We start from the raw sequence: 26973 nt of genomic DNA, 5'->3' as shown, positions 1-26973 counted from the left end.
ATCTATAAAAAACTTAGAGCTAGCATTTTACTAAATGGTGATGCTTTCTCCCTCATTTGGGGGAAACAAGGCAAGGATATCTGCTCTCATCACTGTTACTTGACATAGTGCTGGAAGTTCTAGCCAGTGCAGTAAGGCAGAAAGGGAAATAATAGACAGATTGGAAGGAAGAAATAAAATTGTCCCTATTTGCAAATGACATGATCGTCAACATAGAAAATCTTAAGGAATCTAAAAAAAAAAAAAATTCATGAACTAGTGAGTTCAGTAAGGTTGCAGGATACAAGATAAAACATTACAGTCAATTGAATTTTTATATAAAAGCAAAGCACACATAAACACCAAGGTTAAAAATACAGTACCATTTATAATTGCTCAACAGAATTAAGTATGTAGGTATAGGTATATCAAACACGTATAGGATTTGTTTGCTGAAAATTACACAGTGCTGATAAAGAAATCAAAGATCTAAGTAAATGGAGAAAGAGTGTGTTCATGATTGGAAGAATCAGCATAGCAAAGATGTCAATTCTCCACAAATTGATATACATGTTTAACACAATTCCTATCAAATCTGTTTTTAGATATAGTCAAGATTATTCTAAAATTTATATGAAAGACAAAGAGACCGGATTAACTAAATCTTGAGAAGAATGAGGTGGAAGGAATCAGTCAATCTACCTGATTTCAAGACTTAATATATAGCTGCAGTAGTATTGGCAGAGAGATAGACATTAGAGAACCCAGAAATAGACTCACACTATTAAGCCCAACAGATTTTTCACAAAGGTGCAGTTCAGTGGAGAAAGGATAGTTTTTTCAACAAATGTGCTGGAACAATTGGATATCCATATGTAAAAAAAGGAAGCTTTATCTAACCTCACATCTTATACAAAAAAATCCATTTAGAGGTGCTCAAAGGGACTTGACCCTTTGGTTCACATCCCTGCCCCACTTTTCTAGTTTTGTCAGGATTATATTACAGGCACATAGTACATGTACTAGAAACATCCTTGATTATAACTTTAAAGTTTATTTCATAGTAGTTTTGAATTACATTTGGAGAATCCTCCCCCCCCCCTAAAAAAAACCCACTGATTATTTCTATTATCTTCCTTTTTATAAAGCAAAGGAGCAAATCTTTGTTCCTGGGTAATCATCCCAGAAAACGCAAAGATAATTTGGGCATAAAAGACATCTTTTATTGTTCTAAACTTATTGTTACCGGGGGGTAAAATGGGTGGGAAGGGATAATTTGGGAATTCAAGATTTGTACCTCTTGGAGAGAGATGGAAATGTTAGCTATCTTGATTGTGGTGGTGGGTTTCATTGATGTATACATCTATCAAAATTCATCAAATTGGAGAGACAGAAGCAAGATGGTGGAGTAGAAGGATGCTTGTAGCTCACCCTCTCCCACAAATACACCAAAACTCACATCTATGGACCCACTCAGCCAACCAGAGCACCTGCCAAACTCCGACAGAACATCACCCTCTTCGAAAGACAAAGACACCAAAAATCTGGTAGGAAAAAAGAAAGAAGAAAAAGCAAAACACTGTGGGATGATCCCGCGGGGAGGGAGCAGCAAAGGAGGACTGATGCTGGTTCGCTGGGTCTCCCCTCTCCAATGGAGAGGCCAGCGGGACGGAGAGGGAGCCTCAGAGGCTCAGATCTGCCTCGAGCACCCCTTGACTGACAGAACTGAGTTAAACGGGCACAAAGGGTCCCCGCGACACTCAGCCCTAGACGCGAGCAGGCAGCTGGGGCCGGGACAGGCTGCCCAGGCTGGGACAGGCTGCCCAAGCCGGGCGGAGGACTGGGGTGGCTGCACTAAGGCGGCCCTGGGGGACTGCAGGGGGCTGTGCGCCGTGGCTGGGAGGGGATACAGAACAGAACAACCTTGGTCCCCCATAAATTGCAAAACAAGCAAAGCAACACGGCTGGTGTGCCCTGGGGGGAGGGGCACCATAGTCTTTGTCTCCTCAGACCTGCACCGCCATTACTGGCACTTCTCAAGAGAGGCGGGGCTCATCTATGGCCGCCATATTCTCCTGTGCGCAGGGCACGGGCGGGGATGGGGCCAAGAACTGAATCTGCACCCGGAGGCTCCGCAACCTCCTAGGCAGGACTGAGACTTGTTTACAGCCTGAGGCAGATAGGAGCTTTCTGATCTGGCACCTCAGAGAACTCGTGCTGCCAAGACAAACAAGGAGCTGAGATTTGGCACGGAGCAGAGGTGGGGCAGTTCCGCGGTCTTCCCCGAGCCCGCCTTCGGAACACCGACCCAAGGTGGAGCCGACAGCTGCACAGATCAGCGGAGCAACTGGTGCCGGGAAAGGGCGGGCTGCAACCTGCTTTCCTGGCAGGAACGCAGCACCTGACCCAGTGTTAGGAGGGGGCGTGATCTGCTAGCCGACAGCCACTGGGAGCAGTACAGACAAGGGCGCCAACAGAGGGCCTCTGGAAACAGCAAGCTGAGTTTGCGAAACAGGGCAAAGACACAAAGACCTCTCAATAAAATCATTAAGAGCACAGCATCTCCAGGAGAACTAGATAACTGATACTCCTTAAGCCACAGTGCCAGAGAGATACGAGCAATATGAAGAAGCAGAGGAACCACTCCCAGTTAAAAGATCAAGAGAAATCCCCTGAAAGCACAATCAAGGAAATAGACTTTGATGGCTACTAGATCAAGATTTCAAAAAAGGAGTGATCAAAGTACTGAAGGAACTAAAAGAGATAGTGTTTAGAGACATAAAATATGTCAAAAATGAAATAGAAGCTATAAAGAAGAACCAAGTAGAATTAGTAAACTCATTTGCTGAGATGAAAGCTGACCTAAAGGCTGTACAAAACAGGCTAGATAATGCAGAGGAACGATTAAGTGACCTAGAAGACAGGACAACAGAAAGCACCCAATCAGAACAGCTGAGAGAAAAACAAATAAAAACCAATGAAAACAATATAAGGGACCTATGGGATAATATAAAGCGTGCCAATCTACGCATAATAGGGGTTCCAGAAGGGGAAGACAGAACAAAGGGAATTGAAAAGGTATTTGAAGAAATCATGACTGAAAACTTCCCAAACCTAAAGGAATCAGATATCCAAGTACAGGAGGCTCAGAGAGTTCCAAACAGAAAGAACGCAAACAGACCCACACCAAGACGTATTATAATCAAGATGGCCAGAGTCAAGGATAAAGAAATGATCCTAAAGGCAGCAAGAGAAAAACAAAGAATGAGTTACAAGGGAACCCGCATAAGGCTCTCAGCCGATTTCTCTACACAAACAGTACAGGCCAGAAGGGAGTGGCAAGATAAATTTAAAGTCAATGAAAAAAAGATGCAGCCTTGGATACTCTATCCAGCAAGGCTATCCTTTAGAATAGAAGGAGAGATAAAGAACTTCACAGACAAGCAAAAACTAAAAGAGTTTAGCAACACTAAACCCATGCTAAAAGAAATATTGACAGGTCTACTCTAAATAAAAAAGAAGCAGGATGCTACAAAAAATGAGAAACTCATAACTGGAAAGGAGATAACTGCCATAAATTACAAAAAGAATAAACACAAAATTGTAAAAGAAGACATTTAAATCATTAAGAATGGGAGAGGGAAGCAAGGAAAGCCATTGTGGAAAACAGTATGGAGATTCCTCAAAAGACTAGGAATAGACTTACCATATGGCCCAGGAATCCCGCTCCTGGTCATAAATCCAGAAGGAACCCTACTTCAAAATGACACCTGCACCCCAATGTTCATAGCAGCACTATTTACAATAGCCAAGAAATGGAAACATTTTAAGTGTCCATCAACAGATGACTGAGTAAAGAAGTTGTGGTATATTTATATGATGGGATACTATTCAGCCATAAAAACTGACAACATAATGCCATTTGCAGGAATATGGATGTTCATGGAGAATGTCATTCTAAGTGAAGTAAGCCAGAAAGAGAAAGAAAAATGCCATATGAGATCTCTCTTATGAGGAATCTTCAAAACAAAACAAAACAAAACATAAATACAAAACAGAAACAGACTCATAGACATAGAATACAAACTTGTGGTTGCCAAGGGGGCGGGGGTGGGAAGGGAAAGACTGGGATTTTAAAATGCAGAATAGATAAACAAGATTATACTGTATAGCACAGGGATATATAAACAAGATCTTGTAGCTCATAGCAAAAAAAAAAATGTGACAATGAATATATATATGTTCATATATAACTGAAAAATTGTGCTTTACACTAGAATTTGACACAACATTGTAAAATGACTATTACTCAATAAAATAATGTTAAAAAATTCATCAAATTGTATGCCTGAAATATGTATAATTTACTGTACAGGAGTCATACCATAATAAAGGTGTTAAAAAAGACATTATTTATTATTCTGAATTTAAAGCATAAGGGAAAGACAAAGTTAAGAACTGTGATGGAACAAGACATCAACATAACTCTTACTTTTTTAAACACAAGGTATATTTATTTTAAATAATATTTTAGAACCATAACAATAAATAGTGATTTTTAGTAACTTTTTAAGAGAGGAACTTTTTTCCAAGATAATTCAAGTGTTTATCAGAAGTAACGGAGAGGTGTTCTGTTACAAAGAGGTAACAGAATATTCTAGTAATAAAAACTGTTATCCGAGTATAGAGTAACTTGATCATTTTATAAAAAGCAAGCCCTGCTTGTGTTTTATATCATCCAAATAATACTTTGGCAGCAAAGGATTTTTAAGCCTCTATTTTTTATGAATAAATCTACTAACATTGAATATACTTTTTTCTTCCTTGGAGAATTGCTTCTTTAGGTCTTTTGCCCATTTTTGGATTGGGTTGTTTATTTTTTTCTTATTAAGTCGTATGGGCTGCTTATATATTCTGGAGATCAAGCCTTTGTCGGTTTCATTTTCAAAAATTTTCTCCCATTCCGTAGGTTGTCGTTTTGTTTTACTTATGGTTTTCTTTGCTGTGCAGAAGCTTGTAAGTTTCATAGGTCCCATTTGTTTATTCTTGCTTTTATTTCTATTGCTTGGGTAGACTGGCCTAGGAGAACATTTTTTAGACATATGTCAGATAATGTTTTGCCTATATTTTCTTTTAGGAGGTTTATTGTATCTTGTCTTATGTTTAAGTCTTTGATCCATCTTGAGTTGATTTTTGTGTGTGGTGTAAGGGAGTGTTCTGGCTTCATTGATTTACATGCTGCTGTCCAGTTTTCCCATTACCATTTGCTGAAGAGACTGTCTATTCCATTGTATATTCTTGCCTCCTTTGTCGAAGATTAGTTGACCAAAAGTTTGTGGATTCATTTCTGGGCTCTCTATTCTGTTTCATTGGTCTATATATCTGTTTTTGTACCAATACCATGCTGTCTTGATGACTGTAGCTCTATAGTATTGTCTGAAGTCTGGGAGATTTATTCCTCCAGCTCTTTCTTTCTCTTCAGTAATGTTTTGGCAATTCTAGGTCTTCTGTGGTTCCATGTAAATTTTATTATGACTTGTTCTAGTTCTGTGAAATATGTCCTGGGTAATTTGATAGGGATTGCAGTAAATCTATAGATTGCCTTGGGCAGTATGACCATTTTAACAATATTGATGCTTCCAATCCAGGAGCATGGGGTATCTTTCCATTTTTTAAAGTCTTCTTTAATTTCCTTCATCAATGGTTTATAGTCTTCTGTGTATAATTCTTTCACCTCCTTGGTTAGATTTACTCCTAGGTATTTTATTACTTTGGGTGCTATTTTAAAAGGGGATTGTTTCTTTACTTTCTTTTTCTGTTGATTCATCTTTAGTGTAAAGAAATGCAATTGACTTTAGAATGTTAATCTTGTAACCTGGTACCTTGCTGAATTCTTTGATCAGCTCTAGTAGTTTTTGTGTGGACCTTTTAGGGTTTTCTATATATAGTAACATGTCATCGGCATATAGTGACACTTTTACCTCTTCTTTTCCAATTTGGATCCTTTTTATTTCTCTCTCTTTCCTGATTGCTGTGGCTAGGACTACAAATGATCAATAGGCACATGAAAAAATGCTCAATATCACTAATTATCAGAGAAATGCAAATCAAAACTACAATGAGTTATCACCTCACACCAGTCAGAATGGCCATCATTCAAAAATTCACAAATGACTAATGCTGGAGAGGCTGTGGAGAAAAGGGAACCCTCCTACAGTGCTGGTGGGAATGCAGTTTGGTGCAGCCACTGTGGAAAACAGTATGGAGATTCCTCAAAAGACCAGGAATAGACTTACCATATGACCCAGGAATCCCGCTCCTGGGCATATATCCAGAGGGAACCCTACTTCAGGATGACACCTGTACCCCAATGTTCATAGCAGCACTATTTACAATAGCCAAGACATGGAAACAGCCTAAATGTCCATCAACAGATGACTGGATAAAGAAGAGGTGGTATATTTATACAATGGAATACTACTCAGCCATAAAAACCGACAACATAACGCCATTTGCAGCAACATGGATGTTCCTGGAGAATGTCATTCTAAGGGAAGTAAGCCCAAAAGAGAAAAAAAAAGAAAAAAACCCATAAATACAAAGCAGAAACAGACTCATAGACATAGAATACAAACTTGTGGTTGCCAAGGGGGTGGGGGGTGGGAAGGGACAGACTGGGATTTCAAAATGTAGAATAGATAAACAAGATTATACTGTATAGCACCAGGAAATAGATACAAGACCTTATGGTAGCTCACAGAGAAAAAAATGTGACAATATATATATGTTCATGTATAACTGAAAAATAGTGCTCTACACTGGAATTTGACAAAAATTGTAAAACGATTATAACTCAATAAAAAAATGTTAAAAATATATGCTTCTTTCTTTTTGCCATGTATAGACTTTTTGTAAGGGTTAAAAATAGTGTTAGAGTCTGTATCTGTATGTTTTCTTGGAAATAATGTTTATTGTATTGAGTCTTCTCAATTGGAAAAGTAATGTATCTTTCTTTTTTTTAAACTATTTTTTCCAGCTTTATTGCAATAAAATTGACATATAACTTGTAAGTTTAGGGGGTAGAACATGGATTTGATATATGTACATATTGCAAAATGACTGCCACAGTAAGTTTAGTTAATGCATATATCACCTCACATAGTTATTTTTTGTGTATATGTGATAACTCTCTTAGCAACTCTCAAGTGTACAATACAGTGTTGGTAACAATGTATAGACTTTTAAAAGTTAATTTTAATATCCTTTTATATGTGTATATTTATACAGCTATAACACATGTCTGCGCTAACAGACAATAAATTTAAAGGCTTTAACTTTACTTTCAAGATGTCATTAATCTTAATAGCGTATTACAGAAAATGTGTCTATATATGTATTCTGCTTTTTAAACTTAATATACCATGTGCATATCCCCATGCTTCTAAAGCAGCATTTTTAATGTCTTCATAATATTCTATTATATTTGCATCATAATTTATCTAACTATTCCTTCATTGTTAGAGACAGTTTAGTAAGGTGGTTGAAGCAAAGACTTTGGAACAAAATTGCATGGGCTGGAGTTTTTTCTCTGCCACTTACTGTCTCAGCAGCAAAATGGGGGTGGTATAATACATATCTCATAGAGTTGTTGTAAAGATTATATAACTTAATTTCTGTTAATTATTTAGAGTATCTGGCACACAGAGTGTAAATGTGATGAATATCTTTATACATAAATCTTTGTCGGTTTCTAATTATTTCCTTAAATTTTTAGAAGAGGAACATCTTGGTCAATGAGTATGAACTCTTTAAGACTCCTGAGATCCAAATTGCTTTTTAGAAAGATTGTAGGATAGGTATAAGGATAGGCTAGGATAAAGGTAAGGGATACTTCTTTCACAGCAACTACAGGAAAAAAAAATCTGTGCCTAAAGTACATGAATTTGAGTGTAGCCTTTATGGGCTGAATAGAAGTAATAATAAAGCCATGATAGACTGAAAGGGACAAAATTGCTTTCTTCCTAAACGATGTGTTAACAATGGTAGACTGTATCTTGTTATTGAAAGCACAATTAATGTTGGTAACAAGTGGTAAAAGTTAAAGGTACTTAATATATACTGTTTCTCCGTAGGATTTTCTGCTGCAGCAGACCATGCTGAGGATTAAGGATCCTAAGAAGTCACTGGATTTTTATACTAGAATTCTTGGAATGACGTAAGTAAACTGTTGGTGCCTGTGATGTTTAAAAACATATCTTTGCAAATATAGGGAATGTTTTCAGATCCATTTAAAAAAAGATTAAAGTTTGCTTCAAAGGTCACAAAAGTCCTTTTGGACAGGAGTCTGGAACTCAGCTTGACTGGCCAGGGCATCTGTCGGGCCCCTCTCCTCTATCCCATCCAGGCTCACTGGGCAACAAGATATGAATACTTGGATTTTCTCTAACTTCTTTCTCTATGAGAGCTGCCAGTTAAATCGTTGATGAATCAAGACCATTTTGATGTTATGGCCACTTTTAACCTCTTGTTTAGTACTTCAGAAGAAATACAGCTACAAAGACATATCTAAAACTGGAGATCTGTCCCATTTTTGTAGGATGTATTCTCTATTGCTGAGTAGGTTATATCTACTGATTTTGTAATCTTTAAGATATATTTGTTTATTTTTCTTGATTTGTTTCCCTAAATAACATGAGTTTTTTTGTCTGTTTTTGGTAATGTAGATTATATATAAAGAATAAATGATCTTTAATATACTGCCTAGATAACCTCTATTGACATTGATCTGACCAGTTCTGAAAAATACAAAATGAAAAGTGACAGCCTCTCTCTCCCAGTCTTTCTTTTCAAAGATAACTGCTGTTAACAATTTCTTATAATTCTTTCCAGAAAAAGTAATTTTGCTTATTTCAAAGTAATTATGACATATTCAAAGGACAGAATGAAAACAGATTTATTGAACACTTGCTATTTGCCAGGCACTTTATGTGTTATTTCATTCAGTCTTCACAGTAGGCTTATGAAATAGCTTATATCCCCATTTTACATGGAAAGAGTAAACCAAATGGACTCCAGTGTTGATCTTGTTTTTAAAGAGCCCCCAAATAGGGTACAACTTGACATTACACTGAAAGGTACGCTCAGCTGAGAAAAGAAAGTTACAACAGGTCCAGTTCCCATCTGATTGGTCTGTAAGGCTTATGCAGTCCGCTTTGGTAGGTGCAGAGATAGTTTTTCATAATTAGAGTATTTGAGATGTTTGATCCTTATTATAAACAATCTATTTGTGATAAGCCAATGCATAGATCTTAGTGGGCCAAGGCATATTACATAGCAGTGATAATCAAAAGATTTGGAATAGAACTCTAGAAACTTTCCATTTGCTATGCTTCAACCATTCCCTGTTAATGATTTTGAATGAGGTTATCTTTGACCATTTAATCCTCAGTAATCTGAAGAAAATTGTGTTGTATGCATCTTCATTCTACCCTACTTCTTACAAAATAATCTTGCACTCTTTAGACTCACTTTAGAGGCCACAATTGCAATGAATCTTCTTCAAAACCTCAGGATGAATAATTCGTTCATTTACTTATAATCAGTCCCTCGTTTTCCACTGCTCTTTCCCCTCAGCCTACAAAAAAGCTTAAGCCTTTTCTGCTCTAGGATAATTCTTGCCCTCTGCTCTCTTGCCATCCTTCCCATCATCATGACCACCTACATGGGTAGACCATACTTGCTGTTTTACTTGCTCACCTCCGTTCTCCAGCTTCTAGTGCCCCATGCTGCTGAAACTGCCCTCACAGGACCTTTCCATATCTACTGACCTCTTCTCAGACTTAATCCTGTTTGACCTTTCTGCAGTATTTGATACTGTTAACCACTTTACCGTTGACATTCATGTCTTCTGTGATAGTAATCTGCCCTCTCTTAACACCTATTGTCAATTTCTTACCCTAAGAGTTTTGGCATTACTTAGTAAGAACTCAGTAAATTTATTTTATTTAACTGATGCCATATATCTGAAAGAACAGTAAGGTATAATCCATTCTATTTTTCACTAAACATGAACAGTTTTCTTTTGAAGATATCTTTTGCGTGCCATAAATCCAGCTAAATTTCTGAAAGAATCGATGAGTTACAAAAGTTTGTATTTTTTAAAAAAACTTTTTATTTCTCTGATATTTACAAATGAATAAGTTTTTTAAATGAGACTTTTTCATTGATTTTTTTTGTCCCTTGCTTTTTCTATCAAAACAGCCTCACTATGTACAGCTCTTATTCTTTGTAGAATATTGCCATGTTGATTTTAGTATGAATCAACTTTTCCTGTTAATTGATTCAGGCTTTTTGTTGTTTAATTTTAGGCTACTCCAAAAATTAGATTTTCCCACTATGAAATTTTCACTCTATTTCTTGGCTTACGAGGATAAAAATGACATCCCAAAAGACAGAGATGAGAAAGTAGCGTGGGCATTCTCCAGAAAAGCTACACTTGAACTGACGCAGTGAGTATGAGTTTTCACCTTTTTATATATTCTACATTTTTTAAAACTTAACTCTTTTAAACTCCCCCCCCATATCAGCCTAATTTAAACCAGGTCTGCTTAATCACTCTGTATTTGTAACAATATGTTTGAGTATTTTTTCATGTAGCTTATGGTCTTTGCATTGTTCTTTTGGTGTAGGTAGGGCAGGTGAGATCATTTGCCTTTTAGATAGTGTAAGACTGAAATGGCAAGATATTTGTTAAACTGAGGCTAATACATGTTTAGGTACTACAAGTAAGGACTTCATAACTTCACATTTAAAAATGTTTAAAAATGTTGAAATAAGCATTCCCCTTCTTTTTTTACTCTTCATGCTGTTTCTGTGCGCCCTTTAACAACTAACAAAAGAACGTTTGTTTCAGCATGTGTGTCCCCAATTGCATTCTCATTTGTAAAATGGAGTACTCAAGTATATCCCTTGGAGCTGTTTTGAGGATTTAATGAAATATAAAGTATTAGTATAATAAATGATAGTTGCTACTGTTATCATTATTGTTCTTATCCAGATGCCTGGTTTTACTGTCTCCTTAGTCTAGTTAAAATTTTGCCCTTATGCTAAGTAAAATAGACAGAGAAAGACAAATACTGCGTGGTATCACTTATATGTGGAATCTAGAAGATAGAACAAACTAGCGAAAGAAGCAGACTTACAGATACAGAGAACAGACTAGTGGTTACCAGTGGGGAGACAGAAGGGGAAGGGCACGATAGGGGTGGGGAAGTGGGAGACACCAACTGTTGGGTATAAGATAGGCTACAGGGGTGTAATGTACAACACAGAATATAGCGAATTTTTTGTGATAACTGTGAATAGAGTGAACGTTTCAAAACTGTATAAAGTTTTTTAATTTTAAAAATAATTCTTTGCCCATTTGTAGTTTCTATAGTTGAAAATTTAATATTTATAGTAGCAGAGATTAGACCAAGTATATTAAGTAGCATATAAAAGTGGTAAGATTTCAAAGATTGTTGTAACTTTCTTTTCAGAATATCTGTTCTACAGGTCATTTGTAATTATGATTTCCCTCCTTTTGTAGCAATTGGGGCACTGAAGACGATGAGACCCAGAGTTACCACAGTGGCAATTCAGACCCTCGGGGATTTGGTATGTTTGCCTGTTTGTATGTAATGTGCATTGTGTACCTATTTATGATTGTAATCAATCTGAAACATTAAGTATTATCAGTTTATTATGAGTATGGTTATTTTCATTTTCCACAAATTGTTTTACTTAGGAGCTGTTTAATTTCATTATCTCAGTCTAAATTTTACGTTTACTCTCTCACAATGATTTTACTTTTCAGTCTCAGTATTAATATTTCCCGTAGAGTTTTCAATTTAAAAAACAAAAACGATGGTTAATAATAATCCTGCTTTCTGCTAGCTAACTTCTGCCTTGGTCTGAAATCTCAGAATTACAGCTTAAGTTGGCTGCTCTATAGTCAATGTCAACAACAAGACTATTAAGCATGAGTAAATGGTTACTCTGTTTTGTTGTAGGTTATCCTTAACAGATTGAACTATACATCAGCCAATATTGGGCTTATTTAAAATAATTTATAATTCAGAGCAACTAATTAATTTGTTATACCCAGCTAGTTAGACTTAGATTCTTGTTCTTTAATATATTATATGTTTTGAACTACTTGATTCAGTCTGTTTTTGGGCACCGTATATTTTGAAATCCACTAGTTTTGGAAGCCACTTGTGGCACACGGATGTCCTGTTGTAATTGTTTCTTCTTTCTCTCTGCCGTGTTTTGGGGGTGATTACCTAAGGTCACATTGGAATTGCTGTTCCTGATGTTCACGGGGCTTGTAAAAGATTTGAAGAACTGGGAGTCAAATTTGTGAAGAAACCTGAAGATGGTGAGTCTGCTACTTGTTTTCTTCAGGCTCCTCTTTATTTATATAGCGTTTAATACGCCCCCACAGAGGGCACTGTTGTAGTAAAATCCTTTTCGTTACAAGTAACTTTGAAGCCTACTCCAGCCAGCTTAAGGAAAGAAGGGAAATTATTGGAAGAATACCTAGTTAAAAGACAGCACCTAGGGTGGCTTCACGAGGGATGAGTCACAGGGTCTGGAGAACCATCAAAGACCTAGGTTCTCTCTCCCACCCTCGATCCTACCACATTCCTCAGTGTCCATCAGCTTTCACTATCTTGGGTATATCTAGCTACCTAAGTAAGTTCCTTAAAGTCTATTTCATCTGCTGTTAATGTAACTACACTAACTCTCTTCAGTTGATAACTGCCTGGTATTTCTTTTTCACTCTTTTATAACCTTTGCATGTCCTTATGTTTTAAGGATGTATCTTAAAGTACTATATATCTGGGTTTTGGTGGATTTACATGTATTGTAATTATTTTATTTAGATTTGTTTTTGCCATCATAACTTACTATTTCAATTTTTGTTTGAAATATTTCACTGTTTCAATCCTTTCTTTTCTTTTTTGCAGTTAAGAGATTTGATATCCAAATATCCTCCTCCCCAATAAGAAAAGAGCTTGCTCCTCTTCATCCTCATTAAGTTACTATTACCCAGGCTGATATATTATTGATTTATTTTTCCTTTTTCTTTGGCCTTGGCTTTTTTCCCCTTAAAGATAATAAATATGTCAAGGTATATATATTTTCTCCACATGTCTCTTGTAGCATCTTTTGAATTTTTTGGTCCATTTATTAAGTACCTCAACCAAAACTGTTTTCAAAGGTTTTTGTGAAGCAAAACTCTTGAGGCTTTGTATGCCCAAGAGCCACGCCTTTATATATGAAGACAGTTTTGTTCCTGTAAAATCTTAGGTTGATTTTCCTTCAATCTTGAAAATACATCTTGGGCGGGAGGTGGGAAGGGACAGACTGGGATTTCAAAATGTAGAATATATAAAAAAGATTATACTATATAGCACAGGGAAATATATACAAGATCTTATAGTAGCTCACAGCAAAAAAAAATGTGACAGTGAATATGTATATGCTCATATATAACTGAAAAATTGTGCTCTACACTGGAATTTGACACAACATTGTAAAACGATTATAACTCAATAAAAAAATGTTTTAAAAAAGTCACAGCAAAAAAAAAAAAAAAGAAAATACATCTCTGTGGTCTTAATTTCCCATGCAGTGTTGTTGTTGAAAAATCTGCTGATTTGTGTTTCTTTGTATATTATCTTCTGTTTTGTTCTAGAAGCTTTTTACGTTTATCTCTTTGTCCTTGCCTTCCTTCCGAGAGAGTTCTTCAAACTGGTATATCAGTTAGCTAATTTTTCCTCAGATGTATCTGTTCTGATATTCATCTTTTGTATTCTCATCTATTGTGTTATTAATTTTGGCTATTATAATTTTGATCCCTGATTTTTGCTGGGTTCCTTTAATATTTTCTTGTTCCTATTTCACATTGGCTATATTTATTATTCTGTATCACTTTTACGTATTTTAATAGGTCTTGGCCCGTTGGTCTAATACTTATTCTTATGTTTGAATCTGTAATCCATTGTTTGTTTTATGGTTATGTTCCTCAAATTCTTGTTATTTTGGCCTCAAGGGGTTTTTGTTTGTTTTGTTTTGTTTTGTTTTGTTCTGTTTTGTTTTGTTTTGTTTCCTACTGAAACTATAAGTTTTTGCAACCATCAGGCAATGTGAATGGGGAGGATCAGACCTCAGTACTTAAAAACCCAAATGATCTCAGGGAGATGGGCTGGGCAGAGAGAGAAAATAAGAGTTAAATGCTTCACATTCTGTGGGACACCTCTCAGGTCAGGTCCTCTCTCCCCTTTGTCCCTGAGGGAGAAGTAGTATTAGTAGGAGACACTTCTGGGATTGTCTGGTTGTATGGAAAGTGAATGCTGGGGGGAACAGTTGGTGCCACCTGCTTTTCTCAGTTCCTCAACAGGCACAGGGCTTCTTTACTGCCCTTGTCTACTCCTGAGGACATGTGGACCTGGAGGGGTAGGTGCCGGTGCCCAAGGCACTGAGAGGAGCAAGAGCCAAACTGACAAAACTCCCTGTTTATTCTCCCACAGCCATGGTGGACTGCCTTCTTCCACCCTCTTCCACACAAAGCAGGTTAAAACAATCACCACCCCATCCCTACCATTTCTCTCCCCAGCTATCACCCCAGAGGCATCATACTTTTCTTTTTTTTTTTTTTTCCCCAATTTTCCATCTGTGTTCCTCTGAGGTTGTTCTTGGGGAAAGGAGCCAGAAATAGGAGTCAAACTGATTTAGCATCTTGGTTCCAAAATAAATTTCTGAGGTCACATTTTTCCATTTAAGCAAACAGCTCTACTACTAGACATGCTAACCAGTTAATCCTATAACTCAATCCCAGTTATGAATTCCTGGGAGAAAAAAATCTGCCTGGCAGAGCTTGGGTTACATAGAATAAATAGTGTTTAAAGGATTTGCATGACCTAGTCATCTGGGTCTTTTGGCTGTGTAGATAAGCCATGCTACCTGCTTCCTTGAGCACCTACCTGTTTTCTCTTCTTTAAAATAAGACAATTTCTGTGACTATTCAGCTGGTATCATGAAGTGATACTGTGAAGATGAAGTAAATACCTGAGACCTAAAAGATGCAGCCTGTCCCACAGTTTATTTCAGCACAGTTTGTTTACAGCTATGTGTAGAAGATAAAATGTGTCACTCTGAAAATCATGCATCTGGGCAATGCTGACAATAGAATTTTTTAAAGTCAAAACTATAAACGAAATAATGTAATTAAAGTGCAAATTAAAATTGTTATTAATAAAAAGTGGATTTTAAATTTTTAAGTTTTTTTTAAAGCCTTTTCAATAATAAAAATCATCTTGTTTTACAGGTAAAATGAAAGGCCTGGCATTTATTCAAGATCCTGATGGCTACTGGATAGAAATTTTGAATCCTAACAAAATGATAACTATTATTTAGTTCTGTGAGAATACTACTTTGAGATTTCAGTGAAGACATTGTGGAAGGTAAAAAAGTAATCAGTGTGATTCAGGATACTCAGATAAGAGATATGTCATTGTCCCAATTCAGATTTATTCTTAGGTCCATTTCCCTTTCCTGTTTCAGCTAAGTTTTTCACCTAACTGTTCAGTCATTCTGGTTTTAAAGTAGTGCTTTGTCTTATGTCCTTGAATGTAGTGTAAAACTTTACTTTTTTAGTCAATAATCAGAACAATTCCCTTCAGAGTCTGCATTTGCCTTCTGTCTCCTAAAGAGATATAAGTCCACAAGTCTGCCTTTGGATCATCATTTTAAAAAAAAAATTAACATGTTTTTGTTGTGGTTACCTTGTGGGGTTTCAGTTCCTCAGAAGTAACTTTTCACAAAGGAAAGTAAAGAATACTGAACAAAAAGGAAACTTCATGTATATTTCAAATAGTATAAAGTTTATTTTGCAAAAGAGAAGTTACTCTTGGGATAAATTCAGAATCATGCTGACAAGGATGCTGATAGAAAAACTAATTTCTTCTTCTTTACAAAGTACTTTCAAAGTTCAAGGACTAACCTCTTTACTTTGGGATGGAGAGGAGGATGGGAATATTCTCTACTGGGTATGCAGACACTGGACTAGGCTGTCACATACTTTATCTCACTTAATCCTCCTCACCATCCTGTGAGATAGAAAGCAGGTTAGACATGCAAAATAACTTTAATGAATCCAAGGCAATATAAACGGGCTCAAGTACTCAAGATGTCATCATTTTTAGTATTTAGATTGTACCTCAAAAATCAGTACATCACAATACCTCCTCCACTAGTCTTCCTTGTAAAAATCTTCAGTGAGTTTGAGCATTGTGCTCTCAGCTCTTGGGCCTGAGTACCACAGTGAGGGAAGAAGCAGTGGAGGAAGTCAGGAGCACACGACTGTTCTGGGGATGCTCGATTGTTCCTGTGCGAGTGGTGCTTATATTACTTGCAAAGAGTCCCCTACCCCAAGGTCTTCCGGTTGCCAGTAATCATTTAGGATAAATTACGTTCAGTGATAACATAACTTAGTAATCAGAAGTCAGCTCAGTGATCTTCCCTGCTGTGATTGACATTTGGTTTTTAAAAACCAAACTGATTTAAAAAAAAAAACTGAATTTGAAAATCTCTTATGGCCCAGATAATAAGAACATCAAGTTTGTGGTTTAACTACATTTAGATTGATTTATAGACTTTTGTAGAAGACCTTTAGATAGGCCGTGCCAACTGTACTTACACTAGAGGCACTTTACGTTTCCTTTTTGGATGGAATGGATTCATGTGAGCAGTTCAAACAAATAACAGTACTTATAGACTGAAATAAAGTCAAATTTTAGATAAGACTATATTAATTTGCAAACTTCTGTCTAGCACGTTCTTTGGAAAAAAGGAAAAAGATTGCCTTCTGGGAGTTCTGCAAGGATTTGAAAGGGCTTGCAAGGCTCATTCAGAACTGGGAATAGTTGTAATTCTAAGGATAGGGAAGGGTAGGGAATGTGGGAGGAGGAGAGTAAATAAGGAATAAAGAATTGTGGTAGGAAAAATGCAGAGAAGAAGAAAGGGCAAATATCAAAAGTGAGTTGTGGGAAGTACGAGTGTTACCAAGTTGGACAGTTATCATAAATTCAGTCGTTCAAACCTTATTTCCACAGGAAGAAGCCTTCTCTACTTGCTAAGTAAAACTTGCCAAAAGATAGCCCTTGCTTATTTTTTTAAGTTCATCCCTATATGCATTGAAGGAATATACATTGTATCACCAGGCTTTGCTAGAGATTAGGGCAATTCACTTACTTCTAAATAAACTTACCTGAGAAATGGTGATATGAAAGGGTGAAATAGAGCACAAGAAGCTTTCTTATTTTCCATGATTGGACAGCAAGACTGTAGCCTACTGTCAGTGTAAAATAAATTAGTCTCACGAACCCTACACCACTGAGCCTGGGACTCAGTTATAATACGGGTGGTCTGAATTAATTGCTGATGCCTTAGAATCACGCGTGGCTTCCCCACATCACATTCTGACTAGGATTGCGTACAATGTATATAAATCTTCCTTAGTAACACAACTGTTTGTGAAGAGGGTTATATCAGTAAAGATGCATGCTGCTTATAATGAGAAAAGACCCAATTCTTTGTGTGTGTGTGTGTGTGTGTGTTGAATTGTTGTTGCTAATTTATTGATAATAGCTCAGTGACTGTGAATGGTACCAGAGCAAAGTATACCAAAATACTCTGACATTCTAAAAATAACTAATACGTGTTCAACATTTTGCACAGCATTATTGCAGTGGCTGATAAAACTGTAAAACAAGCTTTATTATAATTCTCATTTTATGGATAAGGAGACCAAGGTTAAGAAAGGCTCTTTGACTTTTCAAAATCACTCAGCCAGGAAAGAAAGGCAGGTAAATAGCATAAAAAAAATAACAGAACCTGGGACCCCTCAAATTTAGGAATAAGTAGGCACAAAGACCAAATATGCTAGCAGTAAATCAAGCCAGCAGGAGACAGTAAAAGCAAGGAATAGACGTCTATCTATTGATGCAAAACCTGAAAGAACCAAGGTGATCTGGCTGCCAGAATTTAGCCTCAGCTGTATCACTGTTAAATATATATTTAAAAATTACCTTTAATTGCTAGAAAATAAAAGACAAAGAACACATGCTTAGTTTAAAATTGTTTTAGCAGTGGGGAAGCAGTGGGTGTAAGGGCCGGGGCAAAGGGACTGCTGCTTGAAAAGTAATCTCAGATCACTAATAGGTTCACAAGAATATGTGAGATCCAAGACGTCTTGGGAACCAGGGTCCAGGTTTTCAATGGATTGGTCTTCCTGGTTGGAGTTTTAGGGCTTTACTTGGGTATGGTGTATCCAGCTGGCAATCCCAGGAACTGTGAACTGGGAATCTCTAATCTGATTGGAGTGATCTCCTTTTAGTTTAGCAGGTGGCTGATCACCCAGGAGGAAGAAAGCTGCTTGACCAGGATAGCACAGCCCTTTATGCTGGCCGCTGGTGTTCCACTGGCCTCATGGAGGGGGAAGGCGGTAGGAGAGATTAGGCTAGAATGTAGAGAAGCTAAGATAATGGGGAATCCGAGTCATTGCACCAAAAGATGTTACCCCCAATAAAGGAAAAGTCCCCAGTCCTTGTCTTAGCCAAAAGACAAGATTATAGACAGGAGATGGAGTATGTTATGTAGCAAGAGATTTTAAAGGATTTAATTAGAAAAGGAAAAATACGCCTCAAAGGCGGGCTAATCCAAGGGAGGAAAAAGCCTATTGTAGTACCATTTATAGTAGCCAAGATACGGAAGCAACCTAGGTGTCCATCAACAGACAAATGGATAAAGATGTGGTGTACATATATACATATATATATATATATATATATATATATATATAGAGAGAGAGAGAGAGAGAGAGAGAGAGAGAGAGAGAGAGAGAGAAAATATTGGCCATTAAAAAATGGAATCTTTCCATTTGGAACAACATTGATGGATCTAGAGGATATTACGCTATGAAACAAGTCAAAGAAAGACAGATACCATATGATCTCACTTATATGTGGAATCTAAAAAAGAAAACAAAACAAGAACAGGCTAATAGATAAAGAGAACAAAGGAGTGGTTGCCAGAAGCGGGGGATGTTGGGGCGTAAGTGAAATAGGTGAAGGGGATTAAACCTCCAGTTATATAATAAATAAGCCATGTGATGTAATATGCAGCATAAAGAATATGGCCAATAATGTAATAACTTTATATGAGGACAGACGGTTACTTAATGTATGCAAATGTCAAATCATTATTTAGTACACCTGAAACTAACATAATATTCTATGTCAACTGTATTTCCATTAAAAAAAAAGAAAAAAGATTTAGTCTCTTAGCAACTTTGGAGCTTATAATATAATATTATTGTCTAAAATCACTATGCTGTGCATTAGATCTCCAGGACTTAATTTACCTAGTTGCAAGTTTCACTTTACAATTTTTAAAAATGTTAGGTTAGTTTTAGATATACAGGAATGTTGCAGAGATAGTACAGAGAGTTCCCATATACCCCAGACCCAGTTTCCCTTATATTTAAAATCTTACGTTAGTATAAACATTTGTCACCAGTACTAAACCTGTATTAATCCATTATTAATAACTTAAGTCTATACTTTATTCAGATTTCCTTAGTTTTTACCTACTTTTTCTGTTACAGGATCCTATCCAAAATACCACATTGCATTGAGTCATCATGTCTCTGTAGGCTCTTCTAGAAGGTGATAGTTTTTCAGACTTAATTTATTTTTAATTACTTTGACAGCGTTGAGGAGTACTAGTCAGATACTTTGTACAATGTTTCCCAGTTGGGATTTTATGGATTTTTTTTCTCATGATGAATCTGGAGTTACGGGTTTGTAGGAGAAAAACTGCAGAGGTAAAGTGCCCTTCTCACCACATCTTATCAAGGGTACTCACTATCAGCATGATGTATTACTGGTGATGTTAAACCTTGATCACCTGGCAGAGGTGGTGTTTGTCAACTGTCTCTACTGTCATGTTATTCTCCACTCACCCACTTCCCATACTGTGCGCCTTGGAAGGCAGTCAATGTGCAAAGCCCAAACTTAAGGTTTGGGGAGTTATGCTCCCTCCTTGAGGGGAAAAGCAGGCATTTCACTTATATGAATTCTCAGTGAGACTTTCCAAAGCTGTGCAGGCCTTTACAGGATGTCTTACATCCCTGTCCCTAGTCCACTAAATACCAGTAGTGACACCCAACAGAAAATGCCCCTCAAGTTTCCAAAACAAACCCTAGGGGTCAGTACTGCCCTGTTGAGAACCACTGGCCTAAGATTACTGATTCTAGTATCTGTAAATTGGAGTGTGAACTTAAAGCATTTACAAAGGAATCTGAGTTCCAAATCCAAAGTTTTGCTTTCCTCCTAATTTGCATGTTTTGCCACAAATTCACAGCAATTTTATTTTTTTAATTAAAAAATTTAAAAATTTTTATACAATTTTTAAAGGTCACTTTTCATTTACAGTTATTACAAAATATTGGCTCTATTCCCCATGTTGTACGGTACATCCTTGAGCCTGTCTTATACCCAGTAGTTTGGACCTTCCCCTCCCCAACCCCTTTACTGCCCCCTCCAAACCCCCTGGTAACCACTAATAGCAACAATTTATTTTAGTTATTTGCTTTTGAGAGTTCTTCAGAGCATTCAACTTTCCTTTTATATAAACTCACTTTATTGTTTTTTGTAGTATTTCATTAAATAATAGGTTTATAATTAGGAACATAACTGGCTCGAACATGTTGGTAACGGGCACAGCTGATTTGATAAGTATACAACTCATCAGGGAAGCAGAAGTGCACAGGTATTCCAGAGAGTAGCCAACTAGTTACAGTTAATCAGCTTGCCAGGGCATCAGTTCTTTACTGAGAAAATGGTGAGTCAGTTTAATCCAATAGTTAATGAAGTGGAAATTGGTGAAGAGAACTTTGACTGTAAATTTGTTGATTTGAGTCCTGTCCACTTTAGCAAAGATTATAGAAGATTTTTAAAATGCCAATTCCAGGCAGGAGCTGCTATAGTTGTAATGAAATAGGCGCTTCCATAGACTTCACCCAAACTATTGACATACCAATTTTGCAATAGGTTTCAAGAGCCATTAAAGATTTTAAAATGTCTGAGTCCTTTAAACTGGTACGTTGCAATATTCTGGGAATTCTGTGTCCTAGAAAATAATCAGATTTTAGCTTAAAAATCATATACAATTTGTTGCTTTCATAATTATTCATTATAGCAAAAAATTAGAAAATTTAAATGTCTAAAAATGGGGAAATGGTTAACTATTACAGCACCCACATTTGATGGAATATTTATCTATTTTAACACCATTAAATTGTATTTTCAAAGAACATTTAAAGGTGTGGAGAAATGCTCATGAGATATTATGTGGAAAAAGCAGTATACAGACATGTGCATTATGTTCTCAATTTTGTTAAAAAAAAAAAAGGAACAAGTCACAAAGAAATGACTAGAAGGAAATATACAAAATTGTGATTGTCCCTGGCTGCTGGGATTGCCAATAATTTTATTTCCTTCCTTATATTTTTCTGTATTCTCCAAAATCTCTAAAATGAGTATGATCATTTTTATAATCTGGAAAAATAAATGAGAAATTGCTGAGAATGAGAAGTTGCTTCATTTGCTAACATTTTCTTTTTTCACCTTTTTGAGTAAAATGAGGTATTTTAACAAACATGTCTCCTACCTAAACTTCTATTCAGAATGGTAACTTATATTACAGATTAGAATATACTTGTATATTAAGTTATTTAAAACATTATACGTGGTTAAAAAGACTTAAAATTCTAAATGAGCAACGTTTTTTCAATGACACTCAAAATTTCAGTCATTTAGAAATAATGTTTAATTAGTTTCTTAAAAATTGAAATAGGTGATAACCCATGAACGACATTAGTTTTTTTTGTCTTCATATCCTGCTCTTAGTTGACTGATTCTGAATTAACTTTCTTTGTTGCTTATATTCATTTTGTATTTTAAGCTGCAGTCTAAAATTGTAGCAAAATCGATGGTGCAGTTCAAGCACAAAAAAACACCACCGTGTGTTTGTTTAAAAAAGTGCCAGCCACTGTGTACTGAAAACGACGTAGTGTATGTAGTCATCTTACCAGCATTTTGAATAGCCTTGCTACTCCAGAGGTCGTCCCCGTACCAGCCACTGAATCACCTGAGAGCTGGTTAAAAATAAGACTTTCAGGTATTCGTGCAGACCTACCGAGTCAGAATCTTGAGTATTTTCAAAGGATCCCTAGGTGATTTGTGGATACGGTAAAGTTTGAGAAGCATTGTTGAACAGATTGCTTTTTAAAGTCATTAATATCAGAGAAGTATATCTGTGTGATATCAAATAATATGAATTATTTTCTCCCATTGTTAAAATATAGTGAAATACTCATTATTTGCTGCAATGAATATAAGGGATATGTATCTAATCTACAAACTCAGGGGTATAAGAGGTGAAATTTTTATTCTACTTGCACATAATTTAAAGCCTGAGGAGGTAGTTAGAAACTGAATCTCAGTAATTTCAGGATCTCTTGTGCTGCTTTTCTCTGAGGTTAAGTCTTAAGTTCCTCTGATGTCTGGAAAGTTGTCAACATCCTATTTGGTCCTTTGTTGTAAATCTATGTAGCTTGCTGTTAGTCTGTCATTCACTCTTATCATTGAGACTACTTCAGGTCTGGCACCTTCCTGGCTACTTAATTCTATTTCCACACTGTCAGACTACTAGGAAGCCTCTGGGGCTAAGACTTCTCCACATTATTTACCCAGGGAGCATTGAATCATTCTGGGGCACTTACATCAAATGAGACCATGAGGAACGTACTCTATGTGTATGAAGTCCTGATTGACACACTTCTATCTTTCCTCCCCTAATTTCTTAGTTTATCTTGTTCTTTTTCCTCACTTCTTAAGTGGAGTGATTATTTTGCTTATTGACACTATTTTTAAATCTCAAAAGTGCATTTAAAAAATTTTTTTTTCCTCAGAATTGTTTTGGCTACATACCAACAGCTTTTGCTATGTAGGCTCTCATTGCTATTCTTTTACAATTTTTTTTTGGTAATTGCAGTTTTGATTTCCTCTTTAACTCAATAAGAAATTTTACTTTGCTTTCCTTTTGATGGTAATTGTAGTTTATTGCATTGTGGCTGGTGAATATGGATTGTCTCATTTCTTTCTGAAATTTATTGTAGTTTTCTTTGTGAATAAGCATATGCTTGTTTTTGTGAATGCTTTTTGGACAAAAACAGTATATATCTTCTGCCATGGGGTACTAAGTTCTATTTAACACTGTTAGCTCAAAGTTGCTGAGAGTTTAATTAAAATCCTCCACAGCAGCTGCTATCGCCTCCCCCTCCCTCTTCTCCTTCCCCTTCTTCTCCTCTCTTCTTCCTCTTCTTCCCCCTCCCTCCTTGAATTCCATATACTGAAATTAATATTACTACCTCTGCTTTCTTTTTACTTGCATTTGTCTGAAACTTGCTCTTCTTCTCTTTTAAAAATTTTCTATTTTATTATTTTTAGCAAGTCAAACATAATATAGAGGAAAAAAGTTAATAGTTTCCTTCTCCCCCAATCACATGATCCTAAAGAAACTTATTTTGAAAAGTTGGTGTATATCTGTCCTTCAGCATCATTCTCTAAGTTTATAAATCAGTATAAACATGTTGTGGTAGGCTGAAAAATGACACATTCTTGTTTTGCTCACATTTTACTCTCCCAAACTAGTCATATGGCCACGCTTGAGTTCACTAGAGCAAGGAAATGAAATTCTTCTACAAGGCAAGTCCCTGAATATCTATGAAGAGTTGGTCAAGTCTATGATGACACACACTGATATGTGCAGGCAATAGAAAAATCGCAAGTCATATGGGAGCATTAAATGGCTTGAAGGAGGTAAACCAAGACCAACTGAAACAGAACAGGCAACTCCTGCTGTCAGTGGGATAAATGGCTTCTCCCAGAGCTGCCTTTATCCTTCTACTGAGGTACACACAGGGCCCTTCAGGCAGCCACTGGACTGAACATTCTTCTCCCCAGGTTCAGAAAGAGGCAGGACTTCTCCAAGTCTTTGGCATAGTAACATCAGTACACGTATGTGTCCTGGGCTTCTGCCATAATGGTCTACACTGGTCTCTCAAGAAAGACCCTGAAGTCTCAGAAAATGTCCCTTTCAGGATCAGATGTCTCTCTGGAAGAAAGGTAACCAAGGATGTTTGTTCAGAAAACACTACCTCATCATTTGGTTCTTGGTCATTTTATCTTGGCTTCTTTCTCCAAGCCAAGAATTTTTCTAAAAGTTCATCCTAGTCCTTTACATCTTGGCCATCCACCTCCCCACTGTGTGCTTCTGCAGGTCTCATCTCTCTTGCAGCTTGATCGCTATGTTTTGTTTACCACCACTGGGATAATCATTAACGTTGCTCACTGATGTCTGGTTCTCCTCTCCTCTGGATACATAGTAGGATCCACTTCCTGGCTCCCATAAGGTTGGTTCTGTGACTGGTTCTGGCATGAATTGTGAGTAGAAATGGGGTTTGTCATTTCTGGACCAGAAAATTTGTTAGTGTGAGCCCTCCAGAGTTCTCTCTTTTCCTTCTGGAAAAAGCCACTGATATTTTGGGCTTATTTTTTTACTGTTGCATAACCTAGCCTGTCTTGACTGAAACTTTCACATACCTTTTCCAGGTATTTAAAATATACATGACAAATTAGAGGCACTTATAGTAATATTTTATAAGTCTAAAGACACACAATGGATAGAAAATGTTCCATAACTCTCAAGGTACAGTTACAGTCCCAGCACTCTTTTCTCTCCAAGTCATATTTAAATTGGCTCAAGCACCCAGATGCCAGTTAGGAAGGAAATTCAGAATCACTCTATTTAGCAATTCCCACTTACTCTACATTGATTTTTCTCAATGTAGTTTACACATCTTCTGTATTACACTCACCCAAGGTGTATGTCAGAAACAGACTCCAATAGTAGCCCTCAAATCAGAATCTCTGGTGGAACTGATATGCCCCCACATCATACTTATGCACACATTACGTGTGATCTTTTTTAGTCTGAAATTACCTTGCTCTACATTGTCTGAGTCCCACATGACTTCTAGACTAGCATTAGCCAACAGAACTTTCTGCATTGATAGAAATGTTCTATACATGTCCTGATCAATTCAGTAGCCACTAGCCACACTAGTAGTTATTGAACTCACGAAGCGTGACTAGTGTGACTGAGGAATTGAATTTTAAATCTAGTTTAATTTAAATAGCCACATGTCATCAGAGGCTACCATATTGGACAGTGCGATTCCAGACTGACTGTTACTCCTTGAGAGCAAAAATTATATCTTCAATTTATATACCCGCTCTGTGCCTGACCCAGAGTAACCCAGTAAATAAAAACTGAAATAGGAAATAGTCTTGCACTACTTCCATTTTTTGAGGTTCCTGGTATATTAAGAAAGGAAATTCCAAAACAGGATTACAAAAAGTGTTTTCCAGACAAGCATTTTAAATCTTTACCTTACACTTACAAAGCAACCCTATTGTCCTATTCTCAAGATAAATAGAGGATTAAAATATTAAATCATAGACACATTGGTGTCTGATGACAATACCTAATAGTCATGGGGCACTCAATTACCTACCTTTGATTTAGCAAATATAAAAGATGTATTAAGACAATGATGAACCCTACTTAGGCTCTTTCCATGTACCTTCAGTTAAAATGTATATGTGTGAATGTATACTCCAGTATATACAAATCAGATCACTAGTACATGAGGTAGAAAGGGGTTTAAAGCAAAAAATATGATTTAGATTAGATATAGGAAAACTAATTCTTCATAATGTGGTCACTGAGAGAGTTATGAGGAAAAGGTTCGGAGAATTTGAGACTTGAAGTTTTCCATTTATGTTTACCAGCCATTACTTTACCTATCTACCTCCCCCAGGAGAAAAAAGCAAAGTTAAAAGTGGCATTCTGTAGATATGCAATACCATTAAAAGTTATTTGAAAATAAATCATTGTTTAGCCAGTATAAAACCCTGGAGACGTTATAACCTAAGCATTCTTATCAGCATGGAAGGATTCGTAAGTTTTAACTCTTGCCTGAAGTGAGGGTAATGGACTATCTATAAGGTAGTCATCATTAAACATTTATTACTCACTCCCTTAGCTTTCCCAAAATCAACCTGAAGTGGCTACTGCAATTATACACATGATGTAAAAATTATAAATAAGTCCAAGCAAGAGAAAACTCAAATTTAAATAGAAGGTTAGAAACGGAATAAATTAGGATGCAGATATGCAGTCCACAGATTCCTATGCAAGCACTAAAGCTGAGCTAAAAATTGACTCAGAGTTTCTTGACAGACAAAGGGAAAAGGGCAACACATGTAGTTACATAATCTACTTGTCTGTAAGGAAGGCACATCAGTTACTTAAGGGTAGCCAAGCTTTTCATGACACTTGGCTCTGAAAGAAAATTCTCCGATGGGATCTTCCATAAGGAACATAAAACATGACAACTCTACAGCAAATGCACTAGTGTGCTCTGTGGTGCTGTCTCTTGTAGAATCCCTTAATGTATACAGAGGACAACATTCAAAAGACAAGTCAGTAAAACATTCCTGATAGCGGGTGAGAATGGTTTCTGTGTGTATGAGCTCGGACAGTGTGGTCAGGTATGCAGTTTTCTGAGGGACCAGCTAATATTCTGGCTGACCGGAGGCAGATACAGATTGTCTAGAATTCGGTAATCTGATGAGCAGATGGTAGGTGGTTGACAGCCTTTTGTGAAGAGTGAGTCGTCCCACAGAGATTCTCTCCCGAATACGAACATTTCTCTCTACATGGTGGTGGAAAGAGGGAGCATCTGCAGGCAACACAGAC

The 26973-nt window shown here is 36.7% G+C and overlaps 1 protein-coding gene across 2 annotated transcripts in view; it reads left to right on the top strand.

The window, feature by feature from the left end:
• Positions 1 to 21674, top strand: part of GLO1 (glyoxalase I) — a 33081-nt gene extending 11407 nt beyond the window's left edge. Inside the window, exons 2-6 of one of the 2 annotated variants that reach the window (XM_010973679.3) lie at positions 8112 to 8194; positions 10347 to 10487; positions 11567 to 11634; positions 12308 to 12397; positions 15353 to 21674. In XM_010973679.3, coding sequence (XP_010971981.1) covers positions 8112 to 8194; positions 10347 to 10487; positions 11567 to 11634; positions 12308 to 12397; positions 15353 to 15441 — 471 coding nt within the window. In that variant the 3' untranslated portion in view covers positions 15442 to 21674. Of the gene's footprint in view, positions 1 to 8111; positions 8195 to 10346; positions 10488 to 11566; positions 11635 to 12307; positions 12398 to 12989; positions 15299 to 15352 lie in introns of those variants that run through there. The other variant, XM_074348629.1, reaches the window with a different exon arrangement.
• Positions 21675 to 26973: the final 5299 nt, after the last annotated feature.

The sequence above is a fragment of the Camelus bactrianus genome, chromosome 20 (assembly GCF_048773025.1).
Source record: "Camelus bactrianus isolate YW-2024 breed Bactrian camel chromosome 20, ASM4877302v1, whole genome shotgun sequence".
NCBI lineage: Eukaryota > Metazoa > Chordata > Mammalia > Artiodactyla > Camelidae > Camelus > Camelus bactrianus.
This window is presented reverse-complemented; position numbering and strand designations above follow the sequence as displayed.